The sequence below is a fragment of the Hemibagrus wyckioides genome, linkage group LG20, assembly GCF_019097595.1.
Source record: "Hemibagrus wyckioides isolate EC202008001 linkage group LG20, SWU_Hwy_1.0, whole genome shotgun sequence".
NCBI classification, from domain to species: domain Eukaryota; kingdom Metazoa; phylum Chordata; class Actinopteri; order Siluriformes; family Bagridae; genus Hemibagrus; species Hemibagrus wyckioides.
Window position 1 is genome coordinate 17,735,697 of NC_080729.1, and position 17,963 is coordinate 17,753,659.

General features: G+C 40.1%; 1 protein-coding gene across 1 annotated transcript in view; it reads right to left on the reverse strand.

Moving 5' to 3' along the window:
* The window catches only part of pde1cb (phosphodiesterase 1C, calmodulin-dependent b), a 118,117-nt gene extending 100,365 nt beyond the window's left edge, over positions 1 to 17,752 (reverse strand). The window contains exon 1 of the mRNA XM_058418520.1: positions 17,281 to 17,752. Coding sequence (XP_058274503.1) covers positions 17,281 to 17,536 — 256 coding nt within the window. The 5' untranslated portion in view covers positions 17,537 to 17,752. The remainder of the gene's footprint in view (positions 1 to 17,280) is intronic.
* Positions 17,753 to 17,963: the final 211 nt, after the last annotated feature.

A 17,963-nucleotide genomic window follows, 5' to 3' on the forward strand; every position in this document is an offset into this window, starting at 1 on the left:
GTGTATTTATTCATTTATTTATTTAATCTTATTGCACAGACTGGTGAAGGAACGACTATTTACAGCTATTATAAGGTAAGTGATGACAGGATGCAACCCTCCCATTTAATCCGGGCTTGGGACCATCACTGAGAGTTAACTCTTCAGTGGCTGTGTTAGTGCCCAACCTGGGATTTGAACCCGGGCCACAGCAACAAGAGAGCGGGATCCAACCGCTAGACCACCAGGAGGCTAAACAAGAAGCTCCATATTATAGATGAAATACAAAATATAGCTGTAACGATAAATGAATAAAACAAGAATGTTGCAGTAAAACCAGGAATAAAACACTTCAGGAAGGTAACAGTGACTCCGCTTCAGGTCAGGCTTCATCACAGCACTCTGTCGTTGATTATTTTCCTCTCACGGCATGCTCTGTGTCGGCTTTTACACTCATTTTCTGCCTTTCGTTATTCAGATTTTTTGTAAAAAAAAAAAAAAAGTGCTGATACTGTGGTCTGGAACAGATTTGAATGCATTTTGGGACTAATAGTATTTAATTACATGAACTTTGCAACTTGAAAGTGGATAAATAAATATATAAAAATAACTTGGAAAATGAAAGTGGAAAATGAAAGTGGAAAAAGAAATTAAATAAATAAATAAATGAAAATAACTTGGAAAATGAACGCGGGAAAAAATATTAAATAAATAAATATAAAAAATAAAAAATATTCAAGTAAATTTAATTAATAAAAAATATATAAAAGTAATAATAAAACTTGTAAAACTAAAAGTTGTACTCAGTTCACATATTGTTAAAAGTTGAGGAAATAATGAGTCTTTCTCTCTCTCTCTCTCTCTCTCTCTCTCATTCTTGGAAACAATGATCTCAATCTTCGAGACCACCGGCTGACTCTCAGCGCCACAAATCAAAGCAAATTACAGACATTTTTGCCACAAACCAGAGCTTTATTTATTTTTTTTTTGTCCTCCTTTTATGCTCACATCAAATCGCTGAGTTCTTTTACAAGGTCGTGTTATTTGTACTGTCTTTTTTGTAGTAAACATCTGTCACCAGGCAACAGCTCCAGCTCATTTTTTATCGCTCCATCTCTGTGACGCAGATACAGTCAGAGTCAGATTAACGGGAAGAAAAAACAAACAACAACAGAAAAAAGCAAAACTCAGGCGCCTGGTTAACAGAGCCGTGTTCTCTAATTGGCATCCGCTGTTCTTTATCTTTATGAGGTTTGGAGCTAGCATGAAGGCTGGTTGATGAGGGAAATAAGATGGAAGAGCAGTGAGCGGGTTTCATTTCCAAGAACTTTAAGAAGACTTCAACATTATTTACATGATCACAATCAGGAAATAATAAGCCAGTGTGAAGGATTTGTTCAACTGCTTTCAAGACAACCTTATCATCATCATCATCATCTGCATGATCCATCCTGAAGCCCTTTTTCACTTGGTGGTCCACACTGAGAACCTGGTGATACATGAGATTGCTGTGGATGGTTCTGTAACATCCCCAGGTCCTACTTGCAACAGCTCCAAGCGGGTCTCAAACCCGGGGCTCTGGCATAGGAGGCGGGCGCACTAACAAGGAGGCTGAAGACTGCAGCCACTAACGTCAGTCGCCAGTGAGCCTCTTGAGTTCAGGGGAGTGAGGTTTACCTGCACAGCACTTACCCCTGGCCTCTACTACACTCACCCTCCTAAACCTCACTCCCATCCGGGTCACGACACCAATGTAATGTCCCCAGGTCCTACTCACAACCACTCTAAGCGGGTCTCGAACCCGGGTCTTTGGCATGAGAGGCAGGTGCACCTGAGATCAGGGGAGTGAGGTTTATCTGCACAGCACCTACCGCTGGCCTCTGTTACACTTACCCCCCTTAACCTCACTTCCATCTGGGTCATGACACCAATGTAATGTCTCCAGGTCCTACTCACAACCGCTCCAAGCGGGTCTCCAGCATGGCACTAATAAGGAGCCTAAAGACTGTAGCCCCTAGCGTCAGTCGCCAGTGTGCCTCTTGATACCAGGGGAGTGAGGTTTACCTGCACAGCACCTAACTCTGGCCTCAGTTACAGTTCCACATGAAGAAGAAACCATGAAGCTGGATTTATGACTGCAATCACCATGAACTGTTTTACCATCAGTGACCAGTGACTTAAAAAAACTGGCATAGTTGACCATTTAGTTGACACACAGTTATAGAAAGTAAATGATTTCCAATCACACGGTCTGGTCTTCCTGGTATGTCACCTAGTTCTAGTTCTTCTCAAGGTTCATCTTCCTTCATCTAACCATAAATGTATATATTACAAATTTATATCCTGGATTTTTTATATCTTTTTTATATCATTTCGGTGAAGCTGCTTTTAAATCAAGGTGAGTCCCAAATGTCAGGAACAAGATTTACCCAGAATGCATTGCCTTCAGATGCATTTTCCTTTTTAAACCAATAACGAGGTGGTATAAATATAAGAGGAAGCTACAAAACATTAAAAAAAAAACCTTTCGAATTTGAGTTTCAGATTTTGAGTTTCAAAGCAGATTTCATCTCTATGTAACAGTTAGTCTTCAAACTTTAAGCTAATAACCAAGCCAGGAGATAGAACGTGCTAGCTCATTAGCAAAGGATTTGTAAAGGAACTAGCCGTCAACTCATTTCCATGGGGATATTGGTTCAGGGGGGCAGAGGCTTAGTGGTAAGGACATCTGGACCCTTCATGGTTTGAGGTTTGATTTAATGCCTCCACCCTTTGTGTGTAGAGTTTGCATGTTCTCACAGTGTTTCAGGGGTTTCCTCAGGGTTCTCCCTGGTTTCCCCCCTCAGTCCAAAGACATGTTTTGTAGGCTGATCTCTAAATTGTAGGCTGATCTCTAAATGGTCTGTAGGGTGTGTGAATGTGACCTGTGATGGGGCAGCACCCTGGCTAGAGTATCCCCAGCCTTGTGCCCCAAGTCCATGAGATAGACTCCAGGTTCCCCAGATAAGTGCTACAGAAGATAGATGGATGGATGGATGGATGGATGGATGGATGGAAGGATGGATGGATGGATGGATGGATGGATGGAGGATTGGAAATTGGTTCAGCTCCATATGAAACCTTCCACTTTCATAAAACCTTCTCCCCTTCCCCTTCTCACAAACTGAGCTATAGCCAAGACCTCTGATATCAGGTCCAAGATCACAGAGTCAAGTCAAGATCGAATCCAAATGTGACTCAAACCATAAAATCATATTCAAGGCCAAGCTTTACATCAACTAACAGGCTTCAATTATCCATTGTGCCAATAATTTACACAAAAAAAGACATTTCTTCTTGTCAAACAAAAAATTACAAGTCCAAGTGGAAATAATACTCAGACAATACAGAAATCGTTTGGAATCCAGACTCCGCTCAAAATAATGTGGAAGCGTGGGCATGGTCAAGCAGTGGTTTTTGAATGTGGGGGTGGAGCCAGAGAAGGCCAGTGATACGGATTACACACCTGCGAGAATTTTTGTTAATGATTATTCTGTGTTTCAGTGAACAGTGGCATAAGTGTAAGATGAAGGTGTAATAGAAAGTTCGAAAAAGTCTTTCCTATAACAGCACAACCCCCAAAAGCTAAAACTTTCCTATAACCCCAAAGTGTGCTCTTGCTAGAACTAGATGACAGACTATTGCTAATGCCAATATAATTAACCCAAAAGCATGAGTTAAACACAACTTTACTAGCATCTATACTTGTGTCTCTATGAGCTACACATTTTGGATCATAATACTGTATATATGTATATATCTTTTCATTAAAAATCCATTTTGGACCTTGGAATCCCCATTAATCCAGCCATGTTTCCTGGTCTATATGCCATCTCAACCTGTAGGAACAATACACACCATATGACAGTGTGTTGACTCTGCTGGCAAACACTGGAGGATACACAAGCTCATTAGTGTCTCCTCCGACAGAGGTGCGAGCGGAAAGCAGGAGAGCGTCCCCGGCTACGCCTGTTCCTCCCAGCCGTTTCCGTGGAGACGCGGCAAAGTAATTAAGGGAGCGCGAGCGGCCAGGGAGATCGTGTATTCCCCACATATGTCCTCATTAGAGGGACATTTAAGGTAATGTCGGAGATGTTTCCAGCGTACAGGAAATACAATGGCTTTCGCTTGATTGCGTCTCGATTGCTTCCACTTAAGCAGGTTGGCTGAGGTTAGAAAAGGTAAAGTCAGAGGCGGTGTTAGGGGTCAAGGTGAAACTTTTTGTCAAATCATGCGAAATGTCCACTTGACCTTAAATTTGAACATTTAAGACCCTAGAAGATTGAGAGCCTGATATGATTCTGTATGGAGAATATTTTTGCACCGCTTTATGTAAGAGGCAATAGAATTGGAGATACATCATGCCACACCCCCTTCACACTAGCTTAGTGAACTAGCTTTTTCAGTTTGTGGAGGATTGTTTAACTGTCTACTTTAACAAGGTCAAGATACTTGATGGCATTTTAATCTTTGCAATATTTTGCTACTTGATTATATAAATTGATTCTTTTAATGATGGCAAACCCAACAGCCCATAAAGATGGACATGCATTGTCAATCCTCATAATGTGTCATGTCCTGGTCTTGTCACCAACCATTAATGTGCAAGCCTGAGGTGACTGTGGCTAGGAAAAACTCCCTTAGATGGTAAGAGAAAGAAACCTTGAGAGGACCCAGACACAAAAGGAAACCTCATCCTCATTTGGTGAGACCGGAGAGGATGATTATAAAACAATATAAACACCAGAGAGTGTGATTATAAATAATGTCCTTTCCGCAGTCAGTTGGAGTTGTGTAAGCAGGAGCTCCTGAGCACCTCATAAACTAGCTCAGCTTCTGCGTTCATTATAGATTTAACCCTAACTCCTCCATGCCGAAGCCTTTAAATGTTCAATGATGGATATACAGCAAACGTGAAAAGCACCACCACTTCCAAATCGCACAAATTCCATCCTTGTCCAAACTGACAATCAGGCAATGGATAGAAAAAGCCACAGAGCCAAAAAAAACTCACAGAGGAACTGTGTTTACTGTATAACGAGCTGATACTGTAGAGCAAGACCCCAGGATTGGGACACATACTTTGAATTGAACTGGATGAACACTCAACTTGTACAGGATGATTCACCAATATATTGGAATCATTTTCCAGGAATATATATCAAATTTAATTTGATTATGAAGCTCTGAAACCCTCATGTTGATGTCTAGGCAATTTAATTGCATTTAAATTGGTAATGCATTGTATATAACCTGACTATTATAGATTTCATTTCGAATTCCTCGATTTCTCAATCACGGCATGTGACTGAGAAACAGCCTACTGAAACAGAGTCTGCTCCACTCAAGCTCAAACCCACACACTGTCTGAACATCATGTACACACTCCACTCCGTTTATTATTAGAACGGTTCTCTGATTGGGAGAGGCGTTTCCCAAGTCCTCGACTCCCACCGTGAGCTCTGCATTCACAGGAATTCATCCTCAAATCAGCAAGACATAAAAAAAAGTGGCTAATATTCGATGCCTTATGATACAAAAAAAAGTAAAGCTGTACTCTGAATCTGAGTCTAAAATGGCTTTTGACAGCTGACACTCCAGAGGTGTGTGTGGGAATGTTTTCTGAATCCCAGTCCCACACACTTTCAGCAATCTTGTCTGTTTTTATGTGCTTGAGATGTAGGCTAATGAACTTGGTTGTGGTTTACCAAAATAAAAACAGATGAAGGCAAGTTCACACCTGATTCATGGTTTGATGAGTCCCAGTTTGGTGAGTGTCAAATTTCTTTTTATTATTTGTTTTGGTTTGCTTTTGCATAAAACTATACCAAGCAAAGAAAGAAAGAAAGAAAGATTTAATTAATTAATTAGTTGATTTTTATATTTAAAAAATTAATTCAATATAAAAATATGTAATTATATTAAAAATATTTAATTATTAAATATTTATAAATATAAAAATATTTAAGTATAAAAAATTATAAATATAAAAGATATTTAATTATTAAATATTTTAATAATAAATTATTTAATAATTATATATTAAAAATAACCAGTTTAAAATGGTGGGATTCCCATCCAGAGTTTATTGTCTCTTTCTTTCACTCTGTTCTTTGGTACAGTTTTTACCATGTGGTTTAGCAGAAAAAATAAGAATGAATCAAAATGAATCAACGTTACATGTGATTCATGTTTGATTCAGCGAGTCGATTCGGAGTCAAATTGTTTTCTCACTACAAGTAAGCCTCACTACAATTCACTTGGAAGCATCCCGGGACTCTATATGCTCTCAGATCCGAGTGTTATTGGTGTGTTCTTACCAGCCTAAAGAACCGCACTGAGGAAGAGGAAGAGGAAGAGAACACAATAGGCTTTCATTTAGATGCATTCATTACCACAGCCAGTTATAGCTTGATTCAGTTGCCATTTCTTTTTCAATGTAAATGTGCACTAAGTATTTTTGCATATCCGCCAGACATCATTACTAAATACCTGAATGATACCTGTATTTCTTTTTGTTTATAGGAGATAGATGTGCCATTCTTGTTGACTCGCCTGCTCTGGGCCACGTGAGAGTCAACACATCCTGACTCACATCCTGTGACGTGTTTTCCACCCCGATCACACCTGTAGCTAACACTAATCAACTAATCTACGTCAGACTTCTAACAGTGCTTTCACATCGGCAGTTTAGTCTGAAACCGAGCATGAAAATCCGGTAACGTGAAAGCTGTCATGTGGTCGGGGAAGCGCAGGGTGGTACTGAACCTGAGACTACCTGTAGGATGTGGTGTGAGTTCAGGTTTCACTGGAACTGTGTCACTATTCCTGCGAACGTGAACTCTGTAGCATGAGTGGCAAAGGAATGTTATGGTCAGGTGAGGTCCACATAATAGCACCAAAATCATAACAGGAATGCTGGAAAAGGTAGGTATAGTTTGCGAATGGAATTCTTACGGCTGATTGGACGAGACATCTGTCAGTCAAGATATACAAGAAGTCCAGCAGGCCGCGACAGTAGAAAGTGGATTAGTGTGTGTATGAGCGCAGCTCTAACATTCCTTACATCATTTCACCTGGAATACTTTTGTCTTCGAAACATATCTGCGTTCTTGAGGTGTGGATTTAGAGATCGCAAACTAATCTTTATGCCATGATAAGCTATCAGTATATCCAAAATCACACCATATAAACATCCTTCCTCAAAGTAGCGCTAAATAAATTCCATTTTCTTATAAATATAAATATATATGTTTGTTATTTTCTTAGATTTAAGGTTGCTCTATTGAAAAAAATGGTTTTAAGTGAACACAGAACTCTACACATGTACAAGATAAACAATAATAGATAACAGATAACAGATAACTGTTAACAATTACAGTGACAGATATCTCGTCCAATCAGCAGTAAGAATTACTGTACCTACCTTTTCCAGTCTGTCTGAATTGTTGTTGTGTTTCCGTATTTGTTATTTTGTTTTTTGATTTGTTATTTTGTTTTCAGGTTTGTTTGGGGTTTTTTTAGGTTTGTTATGTTGTTTTCAGATTTTATATTTTGTTTTTTGATTTGTTATTTTGTTTTTAGGTTTGTTTTGTTTTTGGATGTTATTTTGTTTTTTTTATTTGTTATTTTATTTATTTATTTTTGTTATTTTGTTATTCAATTTGTTATTTGGCTTTCAGATTGGTTATTTTGTTTTCGGGTTTGTTATTTTGTTTATTTCAGGTTTGTTATTTTGTTTTTTGATCTGTTATGTTGTTTTCAGATTTTTTTTTTTATTTCTTATGCTGTTTTCAGATTTGTTTTGTCTTTTTTTATTTGTTTTTTATTTGTTATTTTGTTTTTTTTATTTGTTATTTTATTTATTTATTTATTTATTTTTGTTATTTTGTTATTCAATTTGTTATTTGGCTTTCAGATTGGTTATTTTGTTTTCGGGTTTGTTATTTTGTTTATTTCAGGTTTGTTATTTTGTTTTTTGATCTGTTATGTTGTTTTCAGATTTTTTTTTTTTATTTCTTATGCTGTTTTCAGATTTGTTTTGTCTTTTTTTATTTGTTTTTTATTTATTATTTTGTTTTTGGATTTGTTATTTTGTTTTGCACTTCTCAGCCACCATAGAATCGAATAAAACCAACAACCAGGAACAATCACACTCAGATTCTGAGTGAAATTTCCAGAGTGAAAATTACTTCAGGATCATTTCCTGTTCCTTTTCCCCCCAGAACTATCAATAAACCTGAAAACCTATATATATTCACTTATAGTGCACTATGTTACATGACGGAATAACACCTAGAGTTCCTTATTATTTCTGTATTCTATGTTTTTCTATGTATTATATCTTTTAGTCAAGCCATGTCATTAGTTTGCAAAACAATCCAGAGATGCTAAATCAAATTTACGAAAGTCTGTGAAAACTCCGTACTTTTCTTTCTTTGAAAATAAGAAGCTACCTTATTAGATACATTAGCACATGTGATTGGTTTTAACGGAGGATCTACTAACGAAGCTGCCATGGGTCAAGGAGGAGTTCCTAGGTTTGCATTCAGTCCAGTGAAATCCTGCTGAGGTAGTTGATGTTAAGTTGCTTTGCTATAACAACAAATCAGAATCTGGTTAATATCGTGCCAGTCTGTCTCAGTCTGTCTGTGGATTCCTGCGATAGCTTAAAAACGACAGAACCGAAAGATGAAACTTACAATCAAGATATTGGTGAAAGTGTCAGACTAATCTTGCACCTCCAGATCAAGCTCTGGGCCGGTCACGGCCAGACAGGGTGAATCACAAATTCTTAACTTAAGATTTTTCTTTACACCAGACTCTAGACTCCAGTACAGTGGAACCTCGGCTTACAAATGTAATTCTTTCTGCAGGCCAGTTCTTAAGGATTGCGATACAAATTTTCCCATAAGAAATCATGTAAATGCAGATAATCTGTTCCAGCTGACTGAAAATATTACCAATCTCACCAATATCCAAGGGTCAGGGCTCCTCACAGGAAGTTGTGCCACCAAGCATGGGCTAAAATAGAACAGACCACCCACACCACCAATCTGTCAACAAAAAAATGCCTGAAAAATCAGGTGCATGCTAAAGGAAACGTTGGTGTCATCTTGTCATCACTGTGTTGGTGGACTCTTTCCAAACAGCTTTCACTGACTGAAAAATTTTTTGCAAAATTTGTATTCTCTATGTGTCTCTAGAGTTTCCCATGTAATATGATGTCTCTAGAGTTTCCCAGGTCCTATGGTGTTCCTAGAGTTTCCCATGTCCTATAGTTTTCCTAGAGTTTTCCAGGTCCTATAGTGTCCCTAGAGTTTTCCAGGTCCTATAGTGTCTCTAGAGTTTCCCAGGTCCTATAGTGTCCCTAGAGTTTTCCAGGTCCTATAGTGTCTCTAGAGTTTCCCAGGTCCTTGTGTCCCTAGAGCTTCCCAGGTCCTATAGTGTCCCTAGAGTTTCCCAGGTCCTATGGTGTCCTTAGAGTTTCCCAGGTCCTATAGTGTTTCTAGAGTTTCCCAGGTCCTTGTGTCCCTAGAGCTTCCCAGGGCCTATGGTGTCCCTAGAGTTTCCCAGGTCCTATGGTATCCCTAGAGTTTCCCAGGTCCTAAAGTGTCCCTAGAGTTTCCCAGGTCCTATAGTGTCCCTAGAGTTTCCCAGGTCCTATGGTGTCCCTAGAGTTTCTCATGTCCTATAGTGTCCCTAGAGTTTCCCAGGTCCTAGTGTCTCTAGAGTTTCCCATGTCCTATAGTGTCTCTAGAGTTTCCCAGGTCCTATAGTGTCCCTAGAGTTTCCCAGGTCCTATAGTGTCCCTAGAGTTTCCCAGGTCCTATGGTGTCCCTAGAGTTTCTCATGTCCTATAGTGTCCCTAGAGTTTCCCAGGTCCTAGTGTCTCTAGAGTTTCCCATGTCCTATAGTGTCTCTAGAGTTTCCCAGGTCCTATAGTGTCCCGAGAGTTTCCCAGGTCCTACAGTGTCCCTAGAGTTTCCCAGGTCCTATGGTGTCCCTAGAGTTTCACAGGTCCTATGGTGTCCCTAGAGTTTCCCAGGTCCTATGGTGTCCCTAGAGTTTCCCAGGTCCTATGGTGTCCCTAGAGTTTCCCAGGTCCTATGGTGTCCCTAGAGTTTCCCAGGTCCTATAGTGTTTCTAGAGTTTCCCAGGTCCTTGTGTCCCTAGAGCTTCCCAGGTCCTATAGTGTCCCTAGAGTTTCCCAGGTCCTATGGTATCCCTAGAGTTTCCCAGGTCCTAAAGTGTCCCTAGAGTTTCCCAGGTCCTATAGTGTCCTTAGAGTTTCCCAGGTCCTATGGTGTCCCTAGAGTTTCTCATGTCCTATAGTGTCCCTAGAGTTTCCCAGGTCCTAGTGTCTCTAGAGTTTCCCATGTCCTATAGTGTCTCTAGAGTTTCCCAGGTCCTATAGTGTCCCTAGAGTTTCCCAGGTCCTATAGTGTCCCTAGAGTTTCCCAGGTCCTATGGTGTCCCTAGAGTTTCTCATGTCCTATAGTGTCCCTAGAGTTTCCCAGGTCCTAGTGTCTCTAGAGTTTCCCATGTCCTATAGTGTCTCTAGAGTTTCCCAGGTCCTATAGTGTCCCTAGAGTTTCCCAGGTCCTATAGTGTCCCTAGAGTTTCCCAGGTCCTATGGTGTCCCTAGAGTTTCTCATGTCCTATAGTGTCCCTAGAGTTTCCCAGGTCCTAGTGTCTCTAGAGTTTCCCATGTCCTATAGTGTCTCTAGAGTTTCCCAGGTCCTATAGTGTCCCTAGAGTTTCCCAGGTCCTATAGTGTCCCTAGAGTTTCCCAGGTCCTATGGTGTCCCTAGAGTTTCTCATGTCCTATAGTGTCCCTAGAGTTTCCCAGGTCCTAGTGTCTCTAGAGTTTCCCATGTCCTATAGTGTCTCTAGAGTTTCCCAGGTCCTATAGTGTCCCGAGAGTTTCCCAGGTCCTACAGTGTCCCTAGAGTTTCCCATGTCCTATGGTGTCCCTAGAGTTTCCCAGGTCCTATGGTGTCCCTAGAGTTTCCCAGGTCCTATGGTGCCCCTAGAGTTTCCCAGGTCCTATGGTGTCCCTAGAGTTTCCCAGGTCCTATGGTGTCCCTAGAGTTTCCCAGGTCCTATAGTGTTTCTAGAGTTTCCCAGGTCCTTGTGTCCCTAGAGCTTCCCAGGTCCTATGGTGTCCCTAGAGTTTCCCAGGTCCTATGGTATCCCTAGAGTTTCCCAGGTCCTAAAGTGTCCCTAGAGTTTCCCAGGTCCTATAGTGTCCTTAGAGTTTCCCAGGTCCTATGGTGTCCCTAGAGTTTCTCATGTCCTATAGTGTCCCTAGAGTTTCCCAGGTCCTAGTGTCTCTAGAGTTTCCCATGTCCTATAGTGTCTCTAGAGTTTCCCAGGTCCTATAGTGTCCCTAGAGTTTCCCAGGTCCTATAGTGTCCCTAGAGTTTCCCAGGTCCTATGGTGTCCCTAGAGTTTCTCATGTCCTATAGTGTCCCTAGAGTTTCCCAGGTCCTAGTGTCTCTAGAGTTTCCCATGTCCTATAGTGTCTCTAGAGTTTCCCAGGTCCTATAGTGTCCCTAGAGTTTCCCAGGTCCTATAGTGTCCCTAGAGTTTCCCAGGTCCTATGGTGTCCCTAGAGTTTCTCATGTCCTATAGTGTCCCTAGAGTTTCCCAGGTCCTAGTGTCTCTAGAGTTTCCCATGTCCTATAGTGTCTCTAGAGTTTCCCAGGTCCTATAGTGTCTCTAGAGTTTCCCAGGTCCTATAGTGTCCCTAGAGTTTCCCAGGTCCTATAGTGTCCCTAGAGTTTCCCAGGTCCTATGGTGTCCCTAGAGTTTCTCATGTCCTATAGTGTCCCTAGAGTTTCCCAGGTCCTAGTGTCTCTAGAGTTTCCCATGTCCTATAGTGTCTCTAGAGTTTCCCAGGTCCTAGTGTCTCTAGAGTTTCCCATGTCCTATAGTGTCTCTAGAGTTTCCCAGGTCCTATAGTGTCTCTAGAGTTTCCCAGGTCCTATAGTGTCCCTAGAGTTTCCCAGGTCCTATAGTGTCCCTAGAGTTTCCCAGGTCCTATGGTGTCCCTAGAGTTTCTCATGTCCTATAGTGTCCCTAGAGTTTCCCAGGTCCTAGTGTCTCTAGAGTTTCCCATGTCCTATAGTGTCTCTAGAGTTTCCCAGGTCCTATAGTGTCCCTAGAGTTTCCCAGGTCCTACAGTGTCCCTAGAGTTTCCCAGGTCCTATGGTGTCCCTAGAGTTTCCCAGGTCCTATGGTGTCCCTAGAGTTTCCCAGGTCCTATGGTGTCCCTAGAGTTTCCCAGGTCCTATGGTGTCCCTAGAGTTTCCCAGGTCCTATGGTGTCCCTAGAGTTTCCCAGGTCCTATGGTGTCCCTAGAGTTTCCCAGGTCCTATAGTGTTTCTAGAGTTTCCCAGGTCCTTGTGTCCCTAGAGCTTCCCAGGTCCTATAGTGTCCCTAGAGTTTCCCAGGTCCTATGGTATCCCTAGAGTTTCCCAGGTCCTAAAGTGTCCCTAGAGTTTCCCAGGTCCTATAGTGTCCCTAGAGTTTCCCAGGTCCTATGGTGTCCCTAGAGTTTATCATGTCCTATAGTGTCCCTAGAGTTTCCCAGGTCCTAGTGTCTCTAGAGTTTCCCATGTCCTATAGTGTCTCTAGAGTTTCCCAGGTCCTATAGTGTCCCCTTTCTTTCATTTTTCTTTCTTTCTTTCTTTCTTTCTTTCTTTCTTTCTTTCTTTCTTTCTTTCTTTCTTTCTTTCTTTTTTTGGTTTGATTTCCACCTGCCGATTCTTTAAACCACACTGCTATCATAGTCATTTAATACAGAAAGAACAAAGTTAGCTTCATTTCCACCCTTGATCGGTGGCTCAGACAGGATTGATGAGATTACATTTAAAAAGGGAAAGACTTTATTAAAACTTAATGCTCCGAACATATTCAGCCAGATGACGCATTTTGAACTGATTCCAGAAATGGTTCCAGGGTCACAAGTCAAATCTGCAGTGGTCATGTCAGTCTGAGGATTTCAAAATCGCTGGTATGAATTGAAGAGGTCAGTCCACATAAAGGAAACATAAAGGAATATGATCTGGATGGGGAATACAAAATGTCTCCTTGTACCTAAAAACCATTTTAAACCTTTTTTTTCCAGGACACAACCTCTGGACGTATCTCCAGGGTACAGGTCATAAAATCATTAGAGACGTACCGGTAATCCAGGGTCTCAGCACGGACCATGATAAAGCAACTTGTCATGATGGGTTATTTCACAGAAATCCTTCGGTGTTAAAATGAAACCAAGCCACAATCCTTGTTAGATATGTTTGATATCATGATTTGTATGTTGATGAATAATACAGATTGATTTCATAAAGGGTGCCAATATTTATGGAATGTAAATATGCCTGATTTTTCTCTTAAACTTACAATCAAAAGCCTGATTGTTCCTGTTTCGAGTCTCTAGGCTTCATGTACATGACCCTATTTGACTATGTGTAAGATTTGTTTAATAGTTTTGAACTTTTTGCTGTGTAATCTTCTTCTTCTTCTTCTTCTTTTTTCGGCTTTTCCCTACAGGGGTGGCCACAGCTTCTCATTTCTCTCCACCTATCCCTATCTTCTGCATCCTCAACACTTGCACCCACTAGCTTCATATCCTCATTTATTACATCCATATACCTCCTCTTTGGCCTTCCTCTTTGCCTCCTGCCTGGCAGCTCCATGTCCAACATTCTCCTACCAATATACTCACTCTCCCTCCTCTGAACATGTCCAAACCATCTTAACCTGGCCTCTCTAACTTTGTCCCCCAAACGTCTAACATGAGCCGTCCCTCTGATGTACTCGTTCCTGCTGTATAATCAGTTTGCCAGGACATTTTTTTTTTATCTACAACAGTCTAAAATCTGAATTTTGCTACAAATTTGTCCTCCATAGTTCTAAACCATGACTCCTGGCTTATTTTGGAAGAAGAATGTCCGTCTCGGTCGTTAAGACTCAGCGGTGCTTGGTGTCTTCCTTACCCACGAGTCCCTACGGAGGAGCAAGTGAGAGTCGAGGTAAGACAGCACGTACGTGAAGGAGCCGAGAGAAGCCCAGCAGGGGTCGTCACTGGCGCATGGCCATGGTAACGGCGGAACAAGGGGCCTCGAGAGGCGATATTTTCATCCCTCTCATGGGGCTGCACTTCCTTTAGAGATGGAGTGGGGATGGAAGCGAGGCAGCATGCACGCGAGAGACGGAGGCAGAGGAGAGGGGATGGAAAGAGTGCAAAACAGATGGAACTAGACTCCCAGAGAACAGGACGAAAATAAGAAAGGTGTTTAATTATCGGAAAAACGGTATCAAAGTTCAACAATGGATCTGATGAATACAAATCAATACTAACAGACTTAAGAGTGAAAGGAATGAAGAGAGAAAAAACATGGCTTGTCCTTCAGACTGTGTTTAGCTTTAAAATACCTCTCTCTTTAAACCAGCATGGATCATCTTTCACTTCTCACTATTACATATCAAAAAGCAGAAAGAAACCTTTCCTAATTTTCCTCAAAGTCTATAGTGTACAAACTGCACCATATATTCAGAAGCACAAATCCATAATCCATTGCTCGTGAGGTCATTTACACATCTTGGAACGTAACGTTCAGTTTAGACTCGTTTCAACCAAATCCAGATGTTCTGAATTTTTTATATTATAAATAGAAATATATTTTTAAATTATGACTGGATTTTTGTATTATTTATTATTTAATTGTTATAGTTTTTTTTTTTTAGTCAAAACCAAGGTTTCTTTTTTGTTTCTGTGTATTCTCGTTATCCTCGAGCTCACACTGAAAACTGTTTGCTTACACCAGCCCGGGTTTCTCGCTCTCACCGATGACGTGATATCATTTTCTTAACTGAAAACAATTGTTTTGAGGGAAAAAAATTATAATTTTATTTATTAAACAGTATTAATTGTTATTTAATTATGATTGGATTTTTAAATGTATTTATTATTTAATTATTATTGATTTTTTTTTATGTAACTGAAACTAAAACAATCAATCTCAACTGAAAACAATTGTTTTGAGGGGGAAAAAAAATTCTTTGTTTAATTGTTTATTATAGCATTTTACATATAACATTATTATTAATTGTAATTATATTTTAATGTAATTGTTAATTAAATATTTATTTAATTATGATTGGATTTATTTATTTATTTATTTTGTTAGTCAGAACCAAGGTTTCTTTTTTGTTTCAGTGTATTCTCATTTACCTTGAGCTCACACTGAAACCTGTTTGCTTACCACCAGCCCAGGTTTCTCGCTCTCACCGCTGACGTATTGTCATTTTCCTGAATCACGGGTCTATCGCTCTTCCTCACTTCCTCATCTGTTACTGATTTCTTCATGATACCAGGTCTCATACCACGTACTAATCTTAAAAAGCTGCTGTAATCACACAGGAGGCTTAACAGGGGTGAAAGTTAGTCCACTTGGGTGTGTTTGATGCGTCTTTGATTCAGGCTGGTGTACAGAGGCTGATGTTGCTGTGATCAGCGAGCTGTTATTCTAAACATCAAAGCGCTTTTTCTCTGCAACTTAGAGACTAGAGACGCCTGTGCAGTACGCAGGCGCAGAATCGGCCTTCAAAGCAACGTGTCCCTTTTTTCCCAATCTGTTTCCTATTTATTGTTCCACAATGAGATGAGATCCTGTGAAGCGTTTTTTCCCCCTCCTCTACAAGTGCATGCAGTCTCTCATGCTGACATGACGGTTTGCTGTTAGCAGAGATATTGTAAAGGCTAACACACACACACACACAAATTTCCAGTGAAAGCCAGTTATTATTGCATTAGACTTTTTTATGAAAATGCATTAGTCTATTATGCATTTATAAACTGTTAATTAGAGCATGATATGATGGTATAGCACAATTTTTTATTCTAAATGACATCATTAATTTTTTTTACGTTAGCCTTGCAATATATTAAGTGAAAGGAGCAATTAAAGATTTCCCAAAGCAACTGAATATTTCTTTTTTCTTCTTTTATTTATTTATTTATTTATTTATAATAATTTATTCAAATGAAAATATTTTTCTTACACTTTTGGATAAGAGTATAAATCTCACCATGCACATCATGTATCATTAATATGTCTCCAAGTCTCGTAATATGATTCTTTATTAATTTTTTTCCCCTACCATCCACTACAAGGTACAAGACAGACTTATGTGTTATAATGAGTTATAAACTCTCTGAGACCTGTCATGAATATTTCTAATCATTTTCATGCTTACAATCTTATATTTCTGAGCAATAATAACACATTGAACGTTGAATAATAAACAATTCTCTACACTATGACTGAATATCTGGCTGAAACTGGCTGCGCATTATAATGTGTTACGATGCATCGTGTTAACTGTTAACAATCCATAATGTTTTGACTTGCTGTTTTTATCTTTTTATCCATTTTACACCTAAAAGCTGTGGATATAATGAAGCTTTATAACTGTTGCACCATGGAGTGTGATTAGTGTTTACAGCGTAGCTAGAGTTTCAAGGACTACAAAAGATATAAAGGTTATACACGTGAGGGGAGGGGCGAGGTGGCAAAACCGTCACGTCAAGATTCTCAAAGGTATTTTGACGACACATGATATGCATCATGATAATGAGGTTTGCTCACAAAAACAGTTAGATAATTTTTTTTTTAAATAATTTTTAATACATTATTAAAGTTTTTCTATGTCATTATTGCTAATTATTCATTTATCTATTTGATTGTTTATTTATTATATTTTATATATATTTATAGGTTTTTTTATTTCATTTATATTTTTTTATTGTTTATTATCATTTGTTTTTATTTCAGTATTTAAAAATATTTTTTAATTCATTAAAAAACAGTAAATTAATTTGTAAATAAATAAATAGGTGGAAAAATACAAATCTTTAAAAATTTTCTGATTTTTAAAGATTAAGTGCAAGTAAGTACCACCATCTCAGCTCGGTGTGTAATTACATTTATTACACTAAAAAATTCTGTATTTAAATTCGGAAAGGTTATCACGATATCCATCTTAAACATATTGTGAGACCATTTATCGCGATATTGATATCATCATATCGTCCAGCCCTTACACACTTACAGTATCCTACAGAATAATGTTTTTAGCTTTAAATATAATTAAAAAAATAATTATTTTATGAACTGAACTTTTTAATAAAATAAAACGGATTTATGTGTGTGTGTGTGAGAGAGAGAGAGAGAGAGAGAGAGAACTCACCCCCTTCTGTTGTGCTCTGCGTTTGCGCCTCGGTACCTCCATCCTGCGCGTGCGGCACCTCGGGTGCTGACGCCTTGGCGCGCGCCTTGTTCCCGCGCCGGCCCGGGAAAACTCCGCGGACGCTCGTGCGCCGCGCGTGACCCGAATCTCCGTCCGCGTGCGGCTCTGGGTCCGGGTTCGCCTCGCGCGGCGGCTCCGATCCCACCTTCACCAGCGTGTTGCGGGTTCTGGTCAGAGCCGACGTGACCGAGCCCATAATGCGTCCACTGCGCACTGTATACCGACACCGATGGCGAGGGCGAAGGCGCGCGCGAGTGAAAACTAACACCTGCTTCTTTAAACAGCCGGCATTCTGATCCAGGTAGCTTCCTCTATTACACCGTAAACCATTTCGTGAAGATGTCGCTTGTTTCCTCCTTCATTTTCTTATATTCTTCTTTTCTTTTTTCCCCCTTTGTTTTGTTTTCTCAGTGTGCTCGCGCGCGCGCCAGAGAGAGAGAGAGTAATGAATGGAGGAACTGATGCAGCGTTCAGGAGCGAACTTCTCCCGTGTTGTGTAGCCTAGCGCGTGACGTCACGACAACTTTGAGGATGGTAAGCACGAGAATCCCGCGTGTGGTGATTCATGTAAACAAAAGTCCCTGCGGGTTTTTCTTTCTTTTTTTTTATACTTCCTCTTCAAG